Source organism: Branchiostoma floridae, chromosome 3, assembly GCF_000003815.2.
Source record: "Branchiostoma floridae strain S238N-H82 chromosome 3, Bfl_VNyyK, whole genome shotgun sequence".
In the NCBI taxonomy this organism is placed as follows: domain Eukaryota; kingdom Metazoa; phylum Chordata; class Leptocardii; order Amphioxiformes; family Branchiostomatidae; genus Branchiostoma; species Branchiostoma floridae.
In genome coordinates, this window is record NC_049981.1 from 4,529,591 (window position 1) to 4,552,269 (window position 22,679).

The window sequence follows — 22,679 nt, forward strand, 5'->3', positions numbered from 1 at the left end:
AAGGGAAATGGGAAACCTACTTAAACAGGCCCAGAAAGAGGCGAGGGAGGGCAATAAGGATATAGTTAAAGAAATGAGGAAAGTAGACAGTGCCTACGTTCATCATAGGGAAGTAAGTGCCCAGGAGGCAGTGTATCGAGCCTGTAGCCTGAAGCTAAAAGATTGTTCCAGAGAAGTCACTTTCATACCGACAGATGAGAAAGCTTGTCGCCTTTCTAAACCCCTGGCAGCGATCCAAAACATTGGTGAAGGAGAAAGCATCTGGATGACAAGCATTATGGACCGATACAAGGCGAGACCACAGAAAGAACCCTTCCAAACAATGTGTGCCGCAACGTTTGTTTCTGAGTATCGTGTGGTTTCATTTTCAGGCAAGGAAGAAGATGCTGAACAAACATCTCGAGGCACCAAGGAGCATGTTCTAAATGATAATTTAGGGTCGGTACAAAAGCGCACCAGATCGCAGCCCGCTATCATCCGCTTTGCTAAGTTTAATAAGGAGAAAGAACCAGAGTCACACTACTTGACATTACTAAAGTTGTACTTGCCGCACTACTCTGACGCGCAGTTAAAACCAGAACAGTTTGCAAAGTATGAAGATTTCTACTTGAATGGCTCTGTTTCATTGTCTGATAGAACAGGTGTCTTGAAGGTCAGGGATATTGTTGAGAATAACAGGTGTCAATTCGAGAGAAACCGCGACCAGATTGAGGAGGCGCGCAAAAAAGTTGAAAACACCAGCGGTGATCTAGATGATGCCTGGGCTCAAATCTTTCCTGTAACGGTGCTGGACAGATCTGAGTGTCAAGACTTGCAAGAAAAAGTTAGGGTGTTTGATGATGAGGATGTTATTGATGACATTCCAGATCTTGCAACTTCGGACAAGTCAAAAGAACAAGGCTTCACCCTAGAAAGGTGCCAATTGCAGATGAAAAAGAAAACTGCTCTTCCCTTACTGCAGTCGCTCAACCCCATCCAACAAGATGTTTTCTATTTTGTGAGGAAGTGGTGTATGGAAATTGCTCAGGGAAAGCGACCAGATCCTTTTCATATTTTTGTAACGGGTGGCGCAGGGACTGGAAAGAGCCATCTTATCAAGTGCATATATTATGAGGCTACTAAAATACTTAAGGAGACACAAGAGAACCCTGACAATATCTCTGTCCTACTTACAGCGCCCACAGGAACGGCGGCATTTAACATCGATGGGAGTACTGTTCACCATGCATTTCACATTGCACGCATGTCAAATACGTATCAGCCCCTCTCAGAAAAAACACTGAATGCAGTGCGTGCACAGTACCAAAGTCTAAGAATTGTGGTCATAGATGAAGTTTCGATGGTCGATAGAAAGCTACTTTATCACATTCACGGCAGATTGGGCCAACTGAGACAAGTGCACCCAGACATAAAGTTTGGAAATGTGAGCATATTGGCAGTGGGCGACATGAACCAAATTCCCCCGGTTCGGGCTCAGGGTCTATGCAAGAGTAAAGATACCGTGATTGTTGACCTCTGGAATCCCCATTTTGAAGTAGTTCAGTTAAACGAGATCATGAGGCAGAAGGATGATGCTGCATTTGCAGAGCTTTTGAATAGGCTTAGGGTAAAGAAAAAGAAAGAACGACTTTCTGATGAAGATGACAAAACTCTGTCTTCAAGGGTGCTCTCTCTAGATTTTGCATCCGATGACTATCCAAAAGACGTGCTTCACATTTTCACCACAAATGATTCTGTTGCAAAGCATAATGATAGAATGTTGAAGCTCCGGTGTTCACAGATTAGACAATACGAGGCTTGCGATTTTGTCAAAGATCCGTGCACAGGGTCGATGAAAAGAAGGGATCTAGCTAGAGGAGAGAGTGACGACCTACCCGACGTGGTCCGTGTCGGAGTCGGTGCACGGGTCATGCTTTGCCGCAATGTCAACGTTGAAGATGGTTTAGTGAATGGTGCATTTGGAATGGTGACTGGTGTGAAAGGTGGGGAAGATCATGAGAGTGATGTTGCAACGGTTTATGTGCTATTTGACAACCCAAGGGTAGGTGCGAATGAAAGGCAAAGGAGTTCTGCTCCCAACTCAGAGATACCTGTCAACTCGGTGCCAGTATGTCAGGTCGATAGCACCTTGAAAAGGTCAACTAAAGTTACACGTCGACAAATTCCATTGAAGCTGGCCTGGGCTTGTACGACACACAAGGTACAGGGTATGACCGTTCCTGAAGCGGTCGTCTCCATGAAAAATGTGTTTGCATCAGGTATGGCATATGTGGCATTAAGCAGGGTATCTTCCATAGGTGGTCTCCACATCACAGACTATAAGCAGGAGTCCATCTACTGTGATGAGCATGTAGAGAATGCAGTCAAAGAGATGATGCACTTGCAGTTTAGATCTGACCCATTCAGAAATGTCGATGACAGGTCTGAAAGTAATAGGATCCTGAATATTGTCCATCACAATACCGAAAATCTAGAACAGAACTTTAAAAGTCTAAAGTCAACCTGTCTGATCAAAGCTGATATCATATGCTTGACCGAGACATGGTTATCGGAAGATGTGCAGGATTCTAAGGTGCAGCTAGAAAACTTTGATGTGTTTCGCAAAGACAGAACACATGTTTGTGAGGAAGAGTCTATGACTAGAAGTTCACCACATGGAGGAGTGGCAGTTTATGTCCGTAATGGATACAGCTGTTATGAAATACCCATTCCAGATGACATTAGCCTGGAATGTGTGGTTATGCTAATGTCTGTTGAGGACATAGAGATTCTCATTGTACCTGTTTACAGGCCACCTAGTGTGAAAAAAGACGCATTCATAGTCAATGTAGAGAAATTGATGCAGTACTTGTTGGCCACAGTGAAGCGAACAACCACAATCTTTCTTGGGGACTTTAATGAGAATTTGTTATCAGGTGAAGACAACAAAAAGATACAGAAGTTCTTTGAGACAAACAATTTCGAACAGTTGGTGGAAGATCCTACAACCATGAAAGGAACTCTTATTGACCATGTTTACATTGCACCACCATCATCAAATGTAAGCTGTGGGGTCATACAGACATTTTACAGTTACCATGATGCTGTGTATTGTACGCTGTATCGGTGATGCTGCAATAAGCCGTGAAAAAGGCGGTGGATTAGAAAAATTCCTTCCTTTGTGATGTTGTGTATCATTACATACACCAGCTCTGGCCTTGCATAGTCTGATTGGTCGACTGCATTGTTGACCAAACATGATATGTGAGGGGGAGGGGTAAGAAGTCGTGGACTCTTACCCGCTCCGCCCTTGCTAACCTCTTGCCTCATTGGTGGGTAAGGGGGCTCCTGGTAAAACAGGAACCCCCTTTACCAACCATTGGGGTTTGATGTTGGTAAGGGGGTTCCTGGTAATCATCACCAGCTCTGGTCTTGGTAACCCTGTTTGATCAAAGCTGAACAAACAGGGGATGCGAGAGAGAGGGGTAATGAAGTCGTGGACTCTTACCCGCTCCGCCCTTGCCAACCACTTACCTCATTGGTGGGTTAGGGGGCTCCTGGTAAAACAGGAACCCTCTTACCAACCATTGGGGGTTGATGTTGGTAAGGGGGTTCTTGGTGTTACAAAGGATCGTCACCAGCTCTGGCCTTGCATAGTCTGATTGGTCGACCGCATTGTTGACCAAACATGATATGTGAGGGGGAGGGGTAATGAAGTCGTGGACTCTTACCCGCTCTGGCCTTGCCAACCTCTTACCTCATTGGTGGGTTAGGGGGCTCCTGGTAAAACAGGAACCCCCTTACCAACCATTGGGGTTTGATGTTGGTAAGGGGGTTCCTGGTAATCATCACCAGCTCTGGTCTTGGTAACCCTGTTTGATCAAAGCTGAACAAACAGGGGATGCGAGAGAGAGGGGTAATGAAGTCGTGGACTCTTACCCGCTCCTCCCTTGCCAACCACTTACCTCATTTGTGGGTTAGGGGGCTCCTGGTAAAACAGGAACCCCCTTACCAACCATTGGGGTTTGATGTTGGTAAGGGGGTTCCTGGTGTTACAGACTAACGAAGGAAGGAAAAAGAACTCCCCTGTGATTAGGGTTGAAGAAGGAAAAAGATGTCCCCCTGTGATAGGGGTTGAGGAAAGAAAACTTTCCCTTGTGGTTGCGATAGAGGAGGAAAAAGAGGAATATATGTAAATGGAATGCATCATATGCATGACAATTTCTATAAGCACTCACATTTGACAATAAGCTTATCTATTTTTTTCTTTTCCTTTAGGAGACCATTCCTCTAGGCATTGAGAAAAAAAGAACTCTTCCCTGTGATTAGGGTAGAGAAAGGGCAAAGAGTTCCCCGTGATTGGGGGAGAGGAAGGAAACAGAACTCTTCCCTGTGATTAGGGTAGAGAAAAGAGCCCTGCCCGTGATTGGGGTTGAGGAAAGAGAAAGGGCTCTCCCCTGTGAGTGAGGCTGAGGAAGAGAAATGATGAGAGAAAAATCTGTTAAATGGAATGCACAATTGTAGCAATAAGCCAATTATCTAATCTCTATCTGTGGTCATTTCTTTATCATTTTTCCTAATATTATATGTGTTCTGTTTTGTAATGTTGTATGTGTGCAGGTTATCAGTAACTACGTAGTTAGGTAGTCTTGTGTTTACCTTCACAAACACGGGTTCTTGATGTATAGTTTTGAATTTTGATTGTTGTTTTGTTAAATTTTAATTACTATTTTATTAACATATTTTATGTTTACCTTTGTTTTTAACTTTTATTTTTCCCTCACGGGGATGCCCAAACATTGGCTCCCGATCCTTCCGCCTTGTCGTGGTGTGAGGGCCCGAATGTACCAATTTCCTGGGGTAGGTGCATCACTCCTACTCTGTAACCTCGAATGAGGGGGTGGAGATTGGAAGTCGCTAAAGGGAGGATCACCAGTCTAGCCTAGCCAGGCACTGCTAGCCATAGGTTTGGACTTTTTATATCATGAAAGCACTTTGCATATATTTCATTGCACAGCTGTATTATTGTCAATGATCATTTTTTTTCCTTTCCCTTTCAAGCGTCCAGCAGTCAAAAGATCATGCTGGAACACATAACAGGTAAGCTTTCGACAAGATGGAAAAATAATTGTGGTATGTTTTGTCACTTTAAATCGGTGAGTGAGTGAGTGAGTGAGTGAGTGAGTGAGTGAGTGAGTGAGTGAGTGAGAGTGACTAACCTTGTCAAAAACCTGAATGTTTCTGCTTGACTTAAATGCCAAATCTCCTGTTTCTGTCTTCCAGATGGGACCCAACTTAAGAAAAGAAGCCGCACAGGGCCTAGGGAAGAACCAGTCAGACCTGATTTCAGCCAGCTGCAGAAGGACATGGCCAGCCAGCTTTGCAAAGTTTTGAGGAAGTTGTTTAAGTTTCAGACTTTTTTTATGTAAAGATTTAAAGTGTATATTATTTCATCTTGCATCATTTTTTTCAATTTCGATTTTCTTTGTATTTGCATTTATGTCTTTATGACAGGTTACAAAATTCTAAGACAAGTACAAGGTTTCAAAAATTGTTTAATTAAAGCTGTTAGGAAGATTCAAAAGTGTACATGACTTATGCTTGGATCTTTCTTCATTACTTAGATTGTGAGAATGTGTAGGGGCTAAGAACATCTAAACTACTCAGTGAATGTGACTCTGCATTGTCTCTACAAACTTGTGAATCGTCTAACGCAAGTAATCACATTCCATTTTGCTTGGATTGAAATATGCTGTATTTGCTCGCGAGCAAATGTCGGCCTTACTGTTGAAGATTCAAAAGGTCTTTTAACTTGCATCATTCATTGTATTTCCTTTTTTTTGTATCTGTATTCTTGTATTTCCATTTTTCTATACATGTATTTTTGCATTTACAATTTGCTCATGTATTTTTGTATTCACAAAAAATACTAAGATTGTAAGACAAGACTTTCAAAAATCCTTTATTAAAGCATTCAAAGTGTATATGACTTTTGCTTTCATCATTCCTCTTAATTACATAGTAGTAGTAGATGGTAATAGTTCATGTTCAGTAAATTATTTTTTTAAACTTCATTTTTACTTAGAACATTCAGACTCTTCAGTTAATATGACTCTATCAGTGGTAGTTTAGACTAGTTAGTGGTAGTTAAAGACTGCATTACAGCAATATGAGCAAACTTTAAGGCAAAACATTTCAAACTTATCTCTCCTGAAGAAAGTAAAAACGCTAGGCTAGACCATGTGAAGGTAACATTATGTATTTGCTTGCAAATATTACCTTTCTAGTATAGTATATGTTTTATGAATTTGCCAAGAACGTACATTGCAATCGAAGCCTTTGTGTTCAATTTCAATGATACCTTTTCTATGTTGTTTTCTGTGTTTGTAATTAATAACTTTTTTTGGCTGTTCGAGCATGACATAAACATTTAATGGAATGAACATGGTTTTGAAGACAAATTGTTTATTAAAATGCTGCAAAATCTTCAGAAAAATAATTGTAAAGTGATAAATTTTAATGAAGCCTAACCAACATACTAGTTGCGTCCGCAACTTCGGTCCGTTCAGCACTGTTGTCGCTGCTGTCCGCATTGACGAGCGGGAACGGAGCTGGAGCGCCCGGCTGGGCTTCGTCTTGCTCGATGCTGCTCCGCTCAAAGGCTGATGGAGATCGTACAACAAGTAAGACATACTAGACAGGATTAACAATAGTAAGTTAAATACAATTTCATTCCCTAAAACGTCATCAAACCATTTTCCCTGGGAAATACTCAGATGACACTACTACGCATGCTGAGAAAAAATTCCACACATGCCTACGGAATTTGGGGAATTCTTGACAAACGGATGCACACTACACTGTAAGCCTCGCCCCAAAGGCGTCGCCAAAAAAAGACAAACATCGGTAAACAGCATATCAAGTGACCCATCTAACGCTTATTCTGTATGTAAATCATTTAGGTTAATTTTGACTTCTTTTTGTGAGACTGTGAATGACTAAGGATCCCATATTTTCTGCAACGTACGGGCTCTGCCATGCTAACAGGAGAGCAATTGTCTTTTTCTGCTTGTCTGTAAATGTTGAGAGATTCGGGTGGAATTTAGTGTACTGTATTAAGAGCTTATTTCTTCCATGACAGTAACCCTGGCAATTTTTAAAATGCCCCTTTATCCCAAGAATTATCCCTAATTTTGATTTTGCCAGTTTGACAACGTATATTAAAATCATCTACGTCTAGATATTTTTCCATAATAAATGCTATCTTATAGGTTTTAGCGACCCTTACCTTGCAGAAACGTCAAACACAAAAGGATGAGAAGCGAGGTCTTCATCATGTCTCACGATGCTGCCACAACTTACAGATCAATTCTCTCTATGAAACCACAGATGGTTCAACTAGGGATTTATATACTCTCTTGTGTGTAATTACATTGGTCATGGAGTGGCGGGAAGAGGAGTGTAAATTTCAGAAGCTGACATTTGATATTAGTTATATACATTTGTTATTTCCGAAGGCTATAAAAAGGAAGCGATGTTGATAAATGTAACTTATTACCAAAGATTATTGAAACAGTAGCTCCGATGCACATCTGCTATTGTTTACAAGCCACTTATTGAGTTATACCTTAGAAAGTTGACATTTGTTGTTTTTAAGACTTCGACGTTTCCGGTGCTTTTTTAAAATTGACCAAACACCCTAGCTTCTTTGCAAAATTTGTTTGAACAACTTGCTCGTGACTTCTCTGTGTGTATTTTGCTTCTTCACCAGTATCCTTTAAGATCGTTATCTATGTATAAGGAAGGAATTGACTACTCTTGTACTTCAATGGTGTCACTAACAATCCGATGTTACTAGATGTTTGACGTTTTTATAATGAAGACACGGCGTGTTGTAGAAAACTTTTAAAACCATAAGCAAGATGATAACTTAAAAATATGACGCACCTCCATATGTGGTTTGATGTTCCTATAGGCATATACGCCGGAAAATATTTGCAAGTCACTTCAGGCACCCATATTTTTTTTTTCCATTTAACCCTATTCAAACCGGGGGGGGGGGGGGGGGGGTTGAGGCCCGCGCTAACTTCGATGTCCTATAACGCCAGAACGGCTTACGCTAGAGCCACCAAATTTGGTGAGTTTTCCTAAAATATTATTGGCAACAATTTTAAGAAGTTTGAATAATTTTCCAGTATTTCTTGTTGCCATGGCAACCGTTTGTTGACAGGCAGTTTTGCCAAAAATCACTATTTTTGGTTCTAACTATGTATTTTTCACATTTATTTCATATATTACTGCGATTTTGTTACATAAATAAAATCTTATATTATTCAGCATATCTTTCATAATTATATATGCATAAATTATACTGATTTGATGACGTCATCAGCCCAAAATCCAAGATGGTGGACCTAATGGCCAGATCACGAATAACAAGCTAATTATCCCTTAAATTTTGTAACTACCTGGTATTTTTTCATCAAAAACCATCTAAATGAATGAATTTAGTCTATTTCCATTGCCCTTTGTGATTATTTGTTGCAAAAAAAGTATTTTTAAAAATTCAAGGTGGTGGATATAATACGGCGGAGCCCAACTCGTCTCTTAGATGTGCATGAAGTCATTTTATGACGTCATATTGACGTCATTGATGTTGCTATTGGCAACGCAAGTCGTAACAAACATTATTATTCTGTTATCTGCACTTGTTGTTACATTTTTGCAGCATAACTTGAAGTTTTCTGAGAATACCCATTTTTCATGGGTTTGGCCAATGTAATCAAATTGATGACGTTATAATTACGCCATATTACGTCAACGTAACGTCAAACGTCACATACTTGTCAGATATTATGTCGAAATCATGTCCTGAAAATTTGGTGGCCCTACGGCACGTCGTTTTATAGTTATAGCACTTAGAAGTGGAGGGCCTCAAAAGCCACCCCCCCCCCCGTCCAGGGATGACCAAAAAAGCCCGGTCTGAATAGGGTTAAACTGACCTTTTTCTACGTTGCTACCTCAATCATGTATTTAATTAAACAGCCAAATGGCGTCCATTGCGTAGATTTGGAAGTGCAATTTAGACAATTTAATCTAATCTGCTATACCCTCTCCTACATTTTTACAGAGATAGGCACAATACTGTGGATGGTATAGAGGGAAGTCTGTGTTCAGTTCATCTGGAGTCCAGAAGTCGTCCAGAAGTTGTGCTAAAAAGTAGAAATGTGAGAGCCTGAAAAAAATTGCCTAGTCAGAATAGGTTTAGTGCAAAAAGTGGTCGTTCTGATCATTTGTATATATTATGATAATTAGCTGCAATTAGCAACACCTAAAGATGTCAACAGTTTTCTCTTACATGGACGAAGCAATGTGTGTACAGTAATCGCCGATAAGAATTGTAGAGGAGATTTTATTTTTAAAGAATTATATTTTGTGGTCCGTTTCGACCCCAATCGGTCATTTTAGTAGCAAACGTATTGCTAGGTTTCCCAAACTTACATCACTTTTTTCCGAGCAGAAGAGCTGTCTAACACTCCAAAATCCATGCATGTTAAGAATGCGAGATATTAAGTTATGCTGCATTACCAAGGAAAGCTGCTATATGGCCCTAAATCTAATATTTTACAGCTTTTGTAACACCCCACCAACACACTAAGTTTGAAACCAATCCATCCAGTCTTTCTTTAGTTTATTGTACACACACACACACACACACACACACACACACACACATACATACAAACACACACACATACACAGAGAGAGAGAGTGAGAGAGAAAAACTTAAAACACACAGACACACACACTGAACATTTCAATTTGTGCGTTATGTGAAGCTTTCTGCTTTTATGTATATGTTGACCTTTATATGTAAAAGCATTGTCGACGAGTTGTGACGAATAAAAAACATGCTAAAACAGATAACTGTTGATGGCCAACTTGAAACTTAACGTAAAAGTTAGATTACAACTTCCACTAACTTAAGGCTAATATGTGACTTGTAAATATGCTGCGGTGTGTGTGCGAGTTATATAAGGGCCTATCGGAACATCAAACCGCAGAGAGGTGTGCGTCATATTGTGAATTTATCATCTTGCTTATGATTACGTTTTCTACGACCTGCCGTGTCCTTATTATGATAACTTCAAACATCTGATTACATCTGATTGTAAGCAACACCGTTGAAGTACTAGAGCTGCCAACTTTATTTTCCAATGCATAAATAAGTATCTTAACTAATATAGGAAGAGAAACAAAATATAAAGCACGTAGAGCAGTCGCGAGCAACTTTTACAAACACATTTTTCCAAGAAGCTAGCTGAGTGTTTTGTCAATTTTAATAAAGCAACAAAATTATCGAATTTTAGAAAAGAACAAATGTCAAATATTAAAGGTATAACTCAATTAAGTGGCCGGTAAACAATCGCAGATGTGCACAGGAGAAACTGTTGCAATATTACTTGGTAAAAAAAATCTATCCAAAATCTATGCTGTACCTATTGATTGCAATGATGCATATAATCAATATTAGTAGAGTTTTTTATTGAGTGTCTTGGTTCCTATAACCGTTCATGTTATAACGGAATTTTACACGGTATTTTTCAAAAAGATATTTAGCTTGCTTACTAGTATTTAACCCTCAAACCACCGTAGCTTCTTTGTGTCAAAACTGACTCCAAAACATTTTGTACAAATACAGTTTTTTGTGTGACTCTTTTTATGATTTGCATATATGTTTAGTTTCATTCATCTATGTGGAACAGTCTGACATGATTAGGTGAGAATATTTCTAGCTCATTATCATAATTTATGTAAAAGATCATGATGACCACATTTTGCACCAATGCTATTCAGACCGGGAACGAGGTTTTTGATGCCAACCTTAATGCCGTATAGCGTCTGAATGGCTCATGCTAGGGCCACCAAACTTGGTAACTTTTTAGAAAATGTTAAAAGCAAAAATTTTCAGTGAACAAAGTATGTTTATCATTTTTCATGTTGCCATGGCAACGAAATTCTGACAGACATTTTTATTACTTATTAAAATTATTATTAAGTTTTCTAATTTTGTATTAAACATTTAAGTTTTAAGGTTTTCTTAGCAGATATCAGTTGTTTATCACATCTTATGAAATTCAACATAAATTTTATAACTCAATATTCATAGTTTATGCTAATTTGATGACGTCATCAGGCAAAATCACAGATGGCGGCCGAGATTATATAAATTACGTCATAATGTCGTCATATAATATGATATTTGCACAGAAGCTCTTACAATAATTTTGGCTTACATGTAAATCATTCTCTGAAAATTTCGTGATGCTACAATAAGTAGTTCAGGTGTGGGTCGCAAAAGTGTGTTTAAAACAATGCTGGGGTCAGTTTTGACCCCACTGGACCATACATAAACTTTCTAAGATAACTTAATCAATAATGAGCTAATTTCGTTAAAAAACTTATAAGAAGTTATAGGACATATATACAAACAAACTCATGGAACGAAATTTGTTTTCGACCAGAAATGCCATAATGGCACACATCGATATACGCCTGGGGTCAGTTTTGACCCCATACGGTGGTTTGAGGGTTAATAACTTAAAGGTTTCTACAGAACAATAACAAGAATGTTTACCCAAATGTCATATTTGCAAATTCAACAAGGAAGCTAAGCTTTTTAAGAGCCTTTGATAAGAACAAAAGTAACTATTATAAAATTTCGGTTGCTAACATTTACACTTCTCTTACCTCCACTCCATATCCGTTATTATTAGCTACTAGAGAGTATATTTAGCCCAAGTGGAACCATCTGGGGTTTCATAGAGAAAGTTGATCTGTAATTTGTGGCAGCATCGTTAGACATGATGAAGACTTCGCTTCTCATCCTTCTGTGTTGGACTTTTCTGGAAGGTAAGATTCGGTAAGACCTATAATGTAGCATATATTATGAAGAATATTCTAGAACTGGATAATTTTGATCTACGATGCGTAATTAGTAAAGTCAGAAATAGTGCCCACCTCCTAGGAATGGAAAAAAAACGATTTTAGAAGTTACCTGTGTCCGAAAAAATGCAAATACCTTACATTAGATATATGGTAGAATAAGAAACTTCTACGATCAAGAAAAACCTTTAAGGAAGACATCATATTCCACTCTAATTTCTCAACGTTTACAGGCAAAAGAGAACAACAAAAAAACTACTAGTGTACTCTCTTTTTAACATCACATAACAATATGGGAAAAATGGGATTAGAGTCGTTTCCACATTACCAAGATTGTATTTCTTGCCATTTGTTCCAACATTTTGGAAATCTTTATAACATTCTTAATGTGATAAGTAACTGTTTAGAACTATCTACAACATCTGTTTGATGTTCTAAATATTTTCTATAGTGTTCATACATGTTAGAAACATTTCTAACATCAAATCCATTATTTCTGTTAGTTTCTAAACTATTCCAACATAGATTAATCATTTGTGATCAAATGTGATCACATGTTCGAACAGTGAAACAATATGATGAAACTGGGTCAGTGGGCTGGGAAGAGGGCAATTCACACATCCCTGCCTAGTACAGGAAATTGTGTCCGTCTGCCACCTTCTCACAAAAGAGTCACCGGTGTCTACTAAATAAAATCTAAAAATACAAGACTCAAACAATAGGCAGAGCTTAGCACCTTGGTTTATGGGGATAAAAAAAGTTTTTATGGAGGAAAAAAATGACGCAAATTGTTGAAACATGTGATCACATTTTCCAACAACGACAAAAACACATAGATGTTTCTAAATTGTTCCAAATAAGGAGATATTTGTACCATTAAGTTCTCAATGTTTCCAACATATGTAGGTTTATACATATTTTCAAACATGTTCAAACTTTCATTTTCAATTGTTTATAAATAAACAATTTAGAACTTCAGTGACTGAAGTATTCTTTTGCATTCTTTTCTTTCTCTGTAACCCTGGGCAAATGAAGTGGTTGGTAAACAACAACAGATGTATAAATGAGCTACTATTGTAATAACCTGTTGCAATGAGTTATTCCTTTGCAAGCTGCAACATTCTCGTAAGAGCATTTGAAAAGATCAAACGTTACTGATATTAAATATCAGCTTCTGACATTTACACTTCTCTTTCCTCCATTCAATGTCAATTGTTAGTAACTAAAGAGATTAAATAAAATCCCTAGTTGAACCATCTAGGGTCTAATAGAGAGAGTTAGTCTGTAGGGTTGTGGCAGCATTGTGGTACAATGAAGACCGTCTTTCTCATCCTCGTGTGTGGGACATTTCTGCAAGGTAAGATTCGATATCACTTATCATATCAGGCCTGTCTATTTGTAGCAATCAGCGCCGTCCATATTTTTTATACTTGTTTCACGCCTTTAGCGGCAGGATCGAGCAAGACGAAGCCCTGACGGGTGCTCCGGGTTTGTCCCCGCTCGTCAACACAGACGACAGCGCTGAGAGGACCGAACTTGCGGACGTAACTGGTAGGTTGCTTTGGCTTGTTTTGGCTACGTTATGATGACACATTTTATAATTTCTTTTATCTGAGGCATTTTTTGCAACAATTTTCTACGTCAATATTTCTTGATTAAAAAAGAAATTCGTAGGTATGAACGGGCACATATATACTAATCAAAGCATACATGACAACGGCCGCGGAGGATATATACATACAGCATTACTGAAAACACAGGGATATTAATTCTATGTAACTGTACAGTTATCTTCAGAGGCTTTTGCTTTCCACCAATGGAATTGTGGTAGATCAAATCATTATATAAATATAATCTAAATAAAGACTACGTCAATGCGTTAGTGTGTATAAAAGGGTATCCCTTAACTGTCATCTGGCCTCAAAGTTGTCAGCAAAATTGCAGACAAAGACTTGTACCGTACGTTCTTGGCTAATCCATGTTTAGTAATCAAGTCCTCGTCTAGTATACCAATTCTCTTTTGCTTTTCTATAGCACCGCTCTCCCTGGACGATGTGATCGAACAGCTTTTTAAACAGCAGGCTGTCATTCATCATCTGCAGACCAAGATGATGGCAAAAGATCAGGAGATCGAGAAGAAAGTGCAGCAGCTCCAATCCGAGATAGAGGCCAAAGACCAGACGGTCAAGGCTTTAGAACAGGACTGCCGTCAGGAAATAAATCTCTACAACAAGGACTGATCTTCCGCTGTGAGTAATGATCAAAATGCTTGTCTTGTACAGAATTGAATTGAGTGTGCAGCCCTTGACATGTTTTGTCTACAGAATGTTTAAGTAATTTAATGCCCATAGTTTTATATGTTGTCTGCCATATAGGTCTAGCTACTGAATATAGCTTATGTTGAAATGTTCGGATACAATTTGCCAACACCTTAATTTGTAATCGTTTTAGATAGATCAGCTAGAAGTACAGAGTAGACTAGAACTGAAAACCAAATGTAGGATCCATAGAAAGTCACTCTCTGTACAGGTGAAGCTCTGTGGGCTACGAACTGTCGCTTTCTTTGCGCACAATGAATGTATGACAGCATCATGGCTGTTCATGTCAATCGGTTTACATTATTTACTTCTTTCAGTTTTATTTGTTTTGTCATTTTTGTTACATGTATTCCATTAGTAGCTATAGTAGTGGGGTCGGGTGTATTGTAAAAATGTATGGTGAAATGTATAAAAATATATGATAAAATTCAAACTAGATTTTTTTAGACTTTTGATAAATTGCCAGTATTGTTCTTTTAACCCAACTTGCATGTTCAAACTTTGTTTTATATTTGCAATGGAAGTTTAGATGCCCATCACAGGCGCTCATTTTGATTTTGACTGGTGGTATATTTGTGCTCAGTACAATGCTTTAGTCTGTAATATACTTACTGACAGAAAAAAACGAAACAAGTAGGGTGGGAAACATAGAGTATTTGTAAGTATACAAATGTTTTTATTTGTTGGTGTTGTTGTTGTTGTTGTTTCAGGTGAGTCTGGTAAGTTGTCAATTCCACAAAACGGCCTTGCTGGCGGCGTAAGCTTCTTCAACCTGACCGCCACATTCAGCATGCCATTCCGGACAACCCCCGTGGTGACTGTAGGCTTCCAAGAATTGGACAGCAGCCGTGACCGCAACCTTCGCGTTTACGCACGTGTGCGATCCGTTTACGCAACTAACATGACGGTAGGAATCGGCAAATGGGATGATACACTGGTGTATAATGCCGGTGTCTACTGGATGGCCTGTGCTTAATACGTGTAGCACCAGTTGCATCCAGGCCAGAATCGTTTGGCCAAAGAAGGCATTTAACCAAACACACATTCATTCATCCACAATGAATAGAGATATTTGGTTTTTAGAGTTCAATTAAAATACATCACTGCAGTCTTTTGTTTTGTCTTGTATCATTGTGTACAGTCCAAGGTTTATGTAAAACTACCGGGTCCTGGTTATTGCCCCCCCCCCCCCAACATTTATTGGTATAATATATATACTTCAGTATGCGTATCTAGGAGAGCAATGTAAATGCAGTAGGCTAAGAGAAGTAGACTATAACTGATCATTGTTGACAGTCAACTTGAAAATACTACTACAGAATTATTAATACGGTTAGGTTATAATGTTCACTATGATAAATATGTGTCACAGATGACATAATTTGACGTACTTGATGTGAAGACTTGCGAAAGTCTGCATCATTCTAAAAAGGAACAAGCGAAGAAGCAAATTCAAATGTTACCACATTCAGAAAGGTCAGTTTGGAAAATAAATAAATGCCTGAAGTAACTTGTAAATTGTTTCCTGTGTATGGGTCTATGGTAACACAACACGACACAGAGAAGTTCGGCAACTTTGATTTTTGAATTATCATCTTGCTACTGGTTAAGAGTCTTGTCCATCCATACATGTGTTTTCATTGATTCGTACAAAATTAACAACGGCCGTGGATATTTCCAATAGGCAATAACCCTTGATTGCATATGAAGTCGTTATTCTATTCATGGTTTGGCTGTTCAGAACGCACAGCTAGGGTTGCCCAAGCAGGCTGTGGCTATTTCAATGAGTTAACCCTGCTGACAGAGACAAAGACAATAGAAATGGACTTTAACAAGGACAAGTTACGATCAATGCCAATAATCTCCAAGCAGATCCTACGGTGCCAATAGATAGTATCAAAGCTTGCCAAGGAGTGTAGCCAGCCAAGGGAGTCAAACGGGCTACGGGAAGTTTGATACTATACAATACGCACCGAGGATCTGGTTGGAGATTACAATGCCAATACTATGAGTATGGGGTCTTTTATAAATGCCCTATCCATACTCGCATGACTTTGAGAATTTGATTATAGCAGGTTTTGACAATACTACAAAAGCACTAGAGTTTCAAACTTTAATATACGAAAAATTAATGATTATAATGAATGGAGCAAAATGACAATGTTAACATACAGTGTTTTTGACTAATTGACATAGTCTGGAGCAACTTGTACATTGGCCTTTATATGATTGATAAGTATTGTATCAACTATAATAAATGTCTAAAGAGAGGAACAACTTTTAAGTGTACATCACAGGAAAAGTTCCCTCGCTTATTGATGACAGAAACAAGTTCTTGATACGGTAAGAATGCCAAAAGAAATATAATCCTTTTTTTTACCAGACAATTCAAAACCCAAACTAGACTGGGCAAAGGTCACTTATTCACACAGAAGATCCAGTTTGGGTCCAACCTTTTAAAAGTAACTAAGAAGTCTTGTTGTTGGGAGATATTGCTAAGATGCATATGGGTGTTACAGGTAAGAACTCTTATCCTTTTTTCACAGACATGTTTGGGGGTATGTATGGAGCTCAAGCGCCCGATCGCGAGAAAAGGAAGTTTGAATGTGGTTAATTGAAGTGCAGGTGACCAATATATGTCTGGTGGCTACTTCGATATTCCGGCATGTTATGCCTTACGTAATATCCTCATATGCTCTGTATTGACACTTTCAAGGTCTAGTTTTTCATGAGCTAAACTTCCAAAAAGCTTTTTTCTAACTTAACTTCCAGGTATTAGAACACAAAGGGCTAATACTATTTATTTGCCCTATGACAAGATGACTTGTGATTAGTGATGCCGAATTCAGTAGTTGAAAATAAACACGCAGTTGTGATGTGAGTCCACTACCACAGCGCGACCGTCCCCTGTACACGCGACGTCCCGGGGGTACCCCAGCCCGTCCTCCTGCGAGGCGACATACCGGAGAAATTCCCCGTCCTTCCGCCCGTCGAACGCGCTCACCCGCCCGCTCGGTCCGTCAGTCACGAGCACCCTACCCTGCAGATCCACAGTGAGTCCACAGGGGGCGCTCATGTGCGCGTCTGCTCCGAACTCGTGTCGGAGCTCACCCGACGGTTTGTACACTCGGATTTTCTGCTCTTTGTGTAAAGACAGCAAGATGGCGCTTTTGTACACACAGATGTTTGTAACGCTTTCAGAATAGGTCAGGAATTCTGAAAGTTTCTGCCCAGTCTTATCAATTATACAGACCTTTCCTTTAAGGGCTAAGGCGATTCTATCTTCAGGCAAAGAAGCTGCGTCAGATATTGGATCGTTTTTGGAGCCAAACTTTAGAACGACCTTTGTTGGAACCCTTGAGTGCGACCACAAGACGTTGGCTCGTTTTGCACCCGTCACGCTACATGGAACGTACACGTCACCGCTCGCTTCAACCAATAAGCCTCCACTCAGCAGGATGACGCCGCTGCTGAAACCGAGCACGAAACTCGAGACGACGTCGCCATCTTGGAGATTAAACGCTTGGACCCTGCCCCCTAGCGCCTTATCCAGAATGTACACCCTGTCGTTGGATACAGTGGCCCGGATAGGACATTCAAACTGACCCTCACCCGTTCCCTTGCTTCCATACTTGAACATTCTTTGAGGAACTTTCTTAGGAGGAATCGCTGGTGCCACTTTGAGACGACCGTCACCCTCACGTCTTCGTTCGACTTCCGCGCCATCTGCTTGATCTTTGACCTCAACCTTCCCAAGATTCACCGCTACTTTTTGAGGGACAAAATCGACTTGCGGGCTCGCCGGCACTTGCGTAGTCGTATCTACTTCAAGTTCAAGTACTTCTGATAGCGCCTCCATCTTGGAATCAAGGCCTGGAATGTCAGCGTGATTGACCGCGCAGTCAAGGTCATCTAGTCCTTTCAACATGGCGGCCAAGTGAGATTCTAAAAATTGTGCCCTCCCGTCAAACTGTTCGACTCTCCTTTTGTAAACAGTTCTGGCCTGGCCGATAAGGGAAGCCGCACTTTGCTCTGCCCGCTTGATGACCTGTGAAAAATAAACACACTTCTATCATTAAATTATATGACAAATACGTGTTAACTAGCGGTAATGTTGTTGTGTAAGCACACAGGAAAGAACGATGGACATTCACAGCTAGTGGACATTAAATACAGGTTTTAGGTACATTCACTGAGCAATTAGTTAGATAAGCAAAGCTGCCGAATGAATTGTTGTATTACACTAATTTGTCATCGATTAAAAATGTTTGAAGGGTACAATGTTATGTTTAATCTTCATATTTCTTAAATCTACATTTTGTGGCTACATTTTTTTTTCAAAATCCATTGCATTGTTGGAAGAATGGGACGATCGGAAAACTAAATAGAACCAAAGAACTGGATTTTTTTTTCTTGATAAAGACATAAATTTGAAATTGAGTAGTACAAACCTCCTCTTTTGCGGCTACGATCTTTTTCTCCAGCGCCTCTTCCTTCCTCTCGCAGTCGATTCTGGACTCGTCGAAGGCCTGTAGTTTCTCGACGACCCGGTCGACCCACCGCCGGGCGCTCCTCTGCAGCTCGGCGGCCTCCTCGCACTTTTCCTCCGTCACCTCGCGTAGGGACGACACGTCGTGGTCTCGGTGGGAGTCAACAATGCACTCCGCACACACAGGCTGGCTGAGATATATTGAGGGGTATGGGTGAAAACGATTTTAGTTTTTTATTTCTAAATACGTTGAGCAGACTTGGACTTAGGGGCTCCCGTGTCGTCCAGTGCGAGACACAGCATAAGTATATAATGGGAGGTCATTGAAACAAAAATCATTTTCTTGTCACGACTTCAAGATTTTCGGATTTGGTACGATACTAAAGACTTTCATAAGAAACGCCGTCAGGTGATAAGCTTCCACCCTCGTTAAATAAAGAATAAACAAACAAAGAAACAAACAAGAATTTGTTATAATAATTTGATGTTGCCCAAAATAACAACCAAACAGTATTTCATAAGGAAGTAATAAAGAAAACTTTGTCACTGAGCTTCTCTAGTGCCTTGGAAACGCGCGTGTTAGATCGACTACCGATGGACAGGTTTCAATTTCTGGCATTATACTTTAAGCGACCAAGTGTACAACTCCACTTTGTACAGCAATACACGTACAGGACTTATACATTTTTATGTAAACTTGCTCTGCCTCACTGTTTATACAGACTTCAATTCGTGCCAGTACATACAGTACATGACAAAGAACGTTCAACTTGGTTTACTAAATACAAAATATGCAATCTGATACTTTCTCTACTGTCACCATCAGCAAAGTCAGTATTTAAAGTTTAGGAGACAAATAAAGAAGGCAATGGGAGGAAGAAATGCACCACTGGTTGCGTGTAGGTCACTAATGTTTACTATTTTGTCCGTGAGCTTGTATTGCCCAAAAGAAGGGACACATTGCGCTCTAGCACAACCAGAACTATCTCAAATTGTAGCTACCACTGTCAGTGAAGTTGAAGTTTCCAGTGTTGATATAAATGAACAGTACTAAAAGTCTCGAAGGAATGGACCAGTGACAGTTAGTCCTTAATTCTACCAAAAACGACCCTATTATATACATTCCGGCGACGAAAGTAAACGTAGCTTTGACCCTGCGCCATGTTGCTTTTTGGTATTGTTTATGTAACGTTAATTTATATTGTTTTAAACTACGTTTTCAATAACCCGACAAAACCCAATTTCCCTCTTCTACTGTATTATCAAACAAACGCGAATATAAGTGAACCTACAGTATGAATTTTAAAGGAACACGCTAAGATCATAGCGACTGTAAAGCCTGCCAATTAGTGTATTAGTTATTTAGGCAGTAATAATTTAAAATACGTACCTACAATCCTTGCAGAAACAGCGAAACTCGGCATCACCGTGAACCGCACACAGCCTTCTTGTGTCACCGACATTCACCCTACGCTCCCGCCTCTGTCCCCTCAACAACTCCCGTACGTTCCCGACCCAGAAGTTACCGGGCAGCGCGCCGACTCCCTCGGGCGGGATAGCCACCTGCCGCCGACAGACAGGGCAGGTCATGTCCGATGCCCCTCGCACGTACCTCTCCAGGCACGCCTGACAGAAGGTGTGCCCACATGGTAACAATTTCGGAGTCTTGAAATCTTCAAGACATATCCCACACGTAAGGAGTTCGTCCGTCGGTAGATCCGTTTCCCTTGTTACCTCCGCCGGTCTTGTCTGTTCGTTACCCATATGGCAAGATTTTGGGTTGGTCTGTGTGGTAGCAATGGCACTACAGAGTTCAGGGTTCGAATCCCAGTCAAGCCGTGGGTGTATCCATGGAAGGACGTTTAGCCTCTAGACTGGCATGATGATTCGTCAAAAAAAGGAAACAGTTTAACCTTTTTCTGTCTTTCTGTAGAACAATTATTATGGTTAATGATTAACGGATCACAAGACTACTGGATTGACCTTTAACCCTTAGTATCCTTCCCACTGTACCTCCTATTGTTGTATAACTGATCGTTTGTTTTGAACCAGTCAAGTCCAAGGATTAAATCAATTTCGTGAAAGCTATTGGGTAGAATATCATTCATCTAAAACTGACAAAAGACAAAAATCGGTCGGACTGGAACAAAATCTCTATAGTTCGATACGCAAGCGTAATTTTGCTTTCAAACTGTCTAATATTGCTTTTCTTTATTCTAAATGCATTAGCTAGCCTTTTTGATTATTGCTAACTTTTGTCAATTTGACAGTGTTCTTGCATCACTAAAAAAATTGGTTTGGTTACCAGAATAGGCTGAATCTAATTCGTGAACGACCATTTGTAAGATCCTCTTAGAGCTTCCTGTTAATCAGTAGAAGTTCATTTGCAAGTTCATTCCTTAGGGCTAATTGAAAAGTAATCCCCAAGCAAAATGACTATTGCAAGGACGTAGGCCAGGAAGTAGGGCCCCATAACTTCGCAACAGACACGTACAGTAAAGGTCTTCATTTTTTAAAAAGAAAATACTTTGCAAAGCGGACAATAGCAAGAAGATCCAAAGAGAGCGTAGAAAACGTGGCATTGTTCAAAAGATCTAAAACCTCAACTGGTCAGATTTGTCTTTGGAACGGAATTTATTTCGTACCCGTAGTTGTCTCGTAATTGGCTAATTGTCTGTAGTCTCTGTGTGTTGGGCGTGCCAAGCCACACCCATGATATGACATCCGATTTTATCTACTCCTCCGAGGCCAGTTGTTTTTCGTCCACAATTTTCTTTCAATTTACATGATGAATGACTAAATAATTGATAAAAGACCACACCCGCCTCTCTGATGCCAGTTAATATTCTTTTGCCAGAAGTCACAAAATTTTCTTTAAAGTTGCCTAGTTGCATAATGTACAATTTCTGACAAAATCGTCAAAAGACTTCCTTACTCGTCAAGTCTTTGTTATCAATGCAGGTGCTGTTTAGTTCAGCACTAGCCTGGTAGTAGTCTGTAATCCGAACATTCTTACTTCGCATTAATGTTTGTAACTGATAGATATACATTCAGATTTATCTTTTGCCCTTTCTCTGAAGAGAATACACACCTCTTAATTTGGTGATAAGTTCTAATGGACAGACCCAGTCTTCTCTTTGCTGCATTGAAGCATTATTGGTGGTAGTCTTTTTTGCAGATGATACAGATATTATCCAAACGGCCCGACTTCATTCAAATGATTATGTATGCAAAGCAAGTTTTGACAGTCTAAAAAGTTACTATTGTAACGTTATAAACTACCGATGACAGCTAGAGGAAACTTGGTAACGTCCTCACGTATGGTGGCATAAGATGATTATGATAGAATGTATCCATTATGTGCATTTACTAACGTCTGGAATAAGTCATGGCGGCATTTCGTTTAATCTTTGGTTCGATCAATAACCGTTATCCACGATTGCCAATTCACATAATTGAAGAGCATCAGCTACGAGCTTACGTTTTCTTTTTTTCCCTGTGTTATGGGCGTGCCATGGCTATTAGATTCAATGGCTCCACTTTGTGAAAAGAACATATCCTCCTGTTTTTTCATCAGTGCCATGACCCTAATATATTCTTGAAAGGGCACATTAACTGTACATGGAAATGTCTTCTATTAAAGGAGGTGCGATCAGTGTAAGTACATGACTAGATTAGGACTTCATTTCATTTTATTTGAAGCTAAACGTTTTTTTTTTCTTTCTTTTTAATATCTGTGTATTGTACTACCGTAAATGGTGGACTGCCATGTAATTTAGTACGGTAATTGTTTTAGAACTCAGACGTCCAAAGAGAAAAAAAAATTGAGCTATTAGGCTAGCAATTAAGCCAATAAATAATCCGAATAATCAATTAGCTACTAGTGATTCTAATAATCAGTTCGAAGTATTTTTGTCGTGATGTTTGTAAAATGCAAATTTTGTATG

At 39.6% G+C, this 22,679-nt stretch overlaps 2 protein-coding genes and 1 long non-coding RNA gene across 4 annotated transcripts in view; 1 reads left to right on the forward strand and 2 right to left on the reverse strand.

Moving 5' to 3' along the window:
* Nucleotides 1-6,636, reverse strand: part of LOC118412659 — a 22,909-nt gene extending 16,273 nt beyond the window's left edge. The window contains exon 1 of the long non-coding RNA XR_004830803.1: nucleotides 6,519-6,636. This is a non-coding gene — a long non-coding RNA (uncharacterized LOC118412659). The remainder of the gene's footprint in view (nucleotides 1-6,518) is intronic.
* Nucleotides 109-5,965, forward strand: LOC118412624. Of its 2 annotated transcripts, XM_035815602.1 has the most exons (3): nucleotides 109-4,945; nucleotides 5,041-5,079; nucleotides 5,263-5,965. In XM_035815602.1, exon 1 carries the CDS (start codon nucleotides 266-268, stop codon nucleotides 3,107-3,109), a length of 2,844 nt encoding a protein of 947 aa, XP_035671495.1. In that variant the 5' UTR covers nucleotides 109-265; the 3' UTR covers nucleotides 3,110-4,945; nucleotides 5,041-5,079; nucleotides 5,263-5,965. The 2 variants fall into 2 exon arrangements, with proteins under 2 accessions (XP_035671495.1, XP_035671494.1); XM_035815601.1 differs by having other exon boundaries at nucleotides 109-5,079.
* Nucleotides 6,637-16,346: 9,710 nt separating the features above from the next.
* On the reverse strand, nucleotides 16,347-20,646 carry LOC118412630 (tripartite motif-containing protein 3-like). The gene is made up of 3 exons (XM_035815621.1): nucleotides 20,123-20,646; nucleotides 18,695-18,923; nucleotides 16,347-18,291 (listed from the first exon to the last, which is right to left on the reverse strand). Exons 1-3 carry the CDS (start codon nucleotides 20,494-20,496, stop codon nucleotides 17,089-17,091), a joined length of 1,806 nt encoding a protein of 601 aa, XP_035671514.1. The 5' UTR covers nucleotides 20,497-20,646; the 3' UTR covers nucleotides 16,347-17,088.
* Between the last annotated feature and the right edge of the window lie 2,033 nt (nucleotides 20,647-22,679).